The following is a 3,797-nucleotide window of genomic DNA, read 5'->3' as shown; positions in this document are numbered from 1 at the left end:
TTGATCATGACTAATGATTTTATTTTGTCACATTAATAGCACAGTAATTGACTCTCTATCACCAACCACAGTTGCTCTGTGGAGATCCTTGCAGAGACAAGGTGATGCGTGTTGATAAATGGAGGCCGTCTTGACGAAGTGACGTTACACTCGATCAGCAAACTAATGTCCGTCTCTCAATGTAAGCTCAATGAAAGCTCTCTAAACAATTCCACATGAGAAACCTCCGCACAACACCGTGACGACTGCACCGCAGCTGTTCACACATTTCAGAACAGTAAATGTGACCGGATAAAGAAACGGAAATACAAAAGTGAAGATGATCAGGTACACAAAGCAAAGCATGTTGTTCTAATGTAAAGCAACACACACCTATTAAGACAAGCACGGCAGCTGAAACTGTCTCTCTACGAGGCAAAGCGCTGATTCATGACCAAGCCAAGGCATCGTTTGCAGTCTAAAGCGCGTGCGTAGATATTTTCTAATCAGTGCACTCATATACATTTCATTAGCTGGCTTATTGCTTTTGCGTTCACATACATTCTAGCACGTGTGTTTACGATTGTAATGTGTGTGAGTAGTTACAGTGAGTTTTCTTTCTCTGAAGGAAGAGATACAATTCTCTGGGTGAACGAGTAGCATGCAGTGACTCTTGACTCTATCTATCAGCGGGTATGTGGAGAAGAGTTTGACAGTTTGATGGAGCATGTTTTTCTCTGTACTTTGTTCCATAAACCCCGATTTATATTCTCAAAAAGCTGAATGTGTTTTATCAGCAAACATTTAACTGGACGTTTCAGATATAGACCTGACTTTATACGTATATTTCTTTAGAAAGAAAGTCAAATAACACAAGCATAGACAAATAAACATGGAAGACTGGTGTTGTTAATTCTATGATTACAATCAGATTTCACATAATGAAATAAATAATATTCATAATATTTCATAATACTGGCCTTGACCAAACTCATAGCAGCACATTATACCCGGGATTTACCTTCATGCAACATTTCTGTTATGGTTTCCCTCCTTCTGGTATCGGAAAAATGTTTTACACAGTTAAACAAAAGAGTTTTCAGTCATACAGTAAGCAATTACATGTTCTCACTGAGACATAAGAAGATAATAAAATTAGTTTTGTCATTTGGATTTTCAGTTTTGCTGAGGTAGGAGGTTCAACTAAAGAACAGGCGGAAGGACGAAGCATATTTGTGAGTATGGCAGGTTTTACAAGAGAATACCAAAGACATTTTAAGTTATTAACTATTCATATCAGACTATGTCCAAATTAGACTGTGCGCCCCTCAATAAAACCAACGTGAGTAAACGCCAACAATCCAGAATAATGCTAATGCTAATTATTAGAGTAGCAGACAAGGATGCCAAATTTAACAATCACTGTTGGGAACACACAAATTTAGAAACTAAATATGATTTTCAGAGGTGTTCAAAGTGACCTCCTCTCTGTTAGAGACAAGAACAGACACTCAGTTATGTCCTGCGCAATTTCTCTGTTTACTGTATTTCATCTTTTCTGCGTCACTAAAATGACCCGTTTAATTTAGTCCCTTATATGCAATTTCTTGGAAAGGGCCAAATGGGGTAATTATCTAAAATTATAGAAACATTGTTACTTATTTAGAGATGTAAAGCATTTCTGCAGGTCATAGTTCAAATGTATATCTGATCATTAAAGTAGACAAATGAAATGAAATGCTTGTAACAATAGAAACGTCTTCTGATCTTCCTTGACATATTCTCATGTTGTAATCATAGTGTAGTCTAAAGATTAGCATGCTACTTTAGCTGCACCTTTTCTGCCGTTTGTCATTTGCTTATGTGATAGTTGATTTCTATTTTCAAGAAACAGATTTGACTATTTTACAGATGGTAAATAGGAGCTCTGTCTCTTTGTACGCGTCAGTAATGTTTGTAATGTAATGTGACACCTGGAGCCGATGTTCAACCCTATCTAAAGGTTTTGTAAAAATAAAAGAATAATACGCTTTTGCAAGCCTAATAACATCAATGCATGCTTGTACTTGCATTAAGTCTTCATTATTTATACATTTCAGTGTGTTAGTTGTTTGTAAACTGGTTTAATTACCCGGTTGATTTTGACAATTCTCCACCTTGATTCACATGATTGTTAACGCTTTGTGATTCAATCACAGCTCACGATTCCAAAAGGTTTTCTGTGGTTCGTTTTGTTAAGGGTTAATCTGAACGAATGGAAGTGATGCCCCAGATTCATGAGCACCTGTGAATTTGTAACTGTGTTTTCTTTAGATGAGTAACCAAGATGCAATCTTCTGTAAATATTGATCTATAGTGTATAGAGTCTTTTTTTAATCAGACAGTTGTAAAGAACTGAAAAAATCCCCCCTGTCCCCCAATTTAGACTGATCGATTCCCCGGTACATGTACGTACAAGTTTGTCACTTCTAACTCCTCTGGTGACCCGTCTGTGACTTTCTTACCATACACGCTGCTAAATGAGTTGATAAGAATGAACAGCCAGGCCAGACATTATTAAGGATTGAGCCAATGCCCCTGCAGGGGTTGGCGAGTGTGCTACCTATGCTTCCTAACTTTCTGCAAATGTAACCCTTGTATCTGCATGTCAGGGAAAAACTAAAATATTTATTTACGTTGTGTATCCTTCCATGACTGATTCAACTGAGCTGAAAGGGCCCATTATCTCCCCACCAAGCCTTCCCCAAATGAGTTAATACATTGATTCACATAAATCCTTAACCGCTAAACTAAAAAAGACATCACTGGCCACCCAGTTGTTCTTCCCCTTTACCCCCCATCCTCCTTATACCATCCTCTCTCTGCTGTCCACAAACTGGACTATCTGTTTGCGAGCGTGGGAGATGACTGGAGTGAGTGGAATGATTGGAGTACCGGGTGTGGTAGCACCAGGAGTAGAAGCAGCAAGAGTGTAAGCACCAGGAGTTGAAGCAACGGGTGTGGACGCATCAGGAGTTGAAGCAGCAGATGTTGAAGCTCCAGGCGTAGAAGCAGCAGAGGTCGACGCACCAGGAGTCCCACCTGGAGTGGGGCCTGGTGTTGTACCAGGAGTGGCAGGGGTGATGACAATAGGGGACGGACCTGGACTTTCTGACCCAGCTCGAGGCTCCAGGCGTGGGGTGGATGTGATAAAGCGAGCCTCTCTGATCCGGTAGGGACTTCTGTAGGTGGAGATAGGCGACAACTCGGAGCCCCAGCCAAGATAGCTCCCACTGGAGGGAGAATGTGCATCCGCGCTGAAGTAAAGTGTAGTGCTGGACTCTCCAGGGAGTGAGGGCTTTTTCTCCGGGGAACCAATCACGAGAGGGGAACGCCGTTCAGGTGACCAGGCGGGAGTCTTGATGTCCAGGGAACATACGGAGGACGAGGCTTCGGTCAGGGACAGAGCGCTGCTGTCGATGTGGGGGAGGCTGTCTGGTTGCAGTGGCGATGAAAGTGTTGGTGAGCAGTAAGCAGCACTCTGGAATTCATCATCCCCTTTGAAAATAAAATGAAAAGGTAAAGTGTGTTTAAAACAGAACACATCTCCTACAGGCAACACCATCCTTGAGGTACTATGACTACAAAGGATTTGTATTATAACATTCAAGGGGAAAAAATAAATGAGCTTGAATGCTTACCAATAATCCACACTGAGTTTCCTTTAGCAAAGATTGAATGTATCAACATCTATGCCACTCGTAGTAACATTTCATCGTTAAGATTAAAAGATGAGTTGAAGTAGTACATGTAGGTATTAACATTGTAACAAAGCACTT

At 40.8% G+C, this 3,797-nt stretch overlaps 1 protein-coding gene across 1 annotated transcript in view; it reads right to left on the bottom strand.

Moving 5' to 3' along the window:
• Positions 1 to 3,797, bottom strand: part of xkr5b (XK related 5b) — a 10,550-nt gene continuing 6,753 nt past the window's right edge. The window contains exon 13 of the mRNA XM_079284406.1: positions 1 to 3,516. Within this exon, the coding sequence (XP_079140532.1) occupies positions 2,825 to 3,516 (692 nt within the window). The 3' untranslated portion in view covers positions 1 to 2,824. The remainder of the gene's footprint in view (positions 3,517 to 3,797) is intronic.

Source organism: Melanostigma gelatinosum (assembly GCF_949748355.1).
Source record: "Melanostigma gelatinosum genome assembly, chromosome: 2".
In the NCBI taxonomy this organism is placed as follows: Eukaryota; Metazoa; Chordata; class Actinopteri; order Perciformes; family Zoarcidae; genus Melanostigma; species Melanostigma gelatinosum.
Note: the sequence above shows the minus strand (reverse complement) of the source record. Positions and strands in the feature narration are given on the sequence as shown.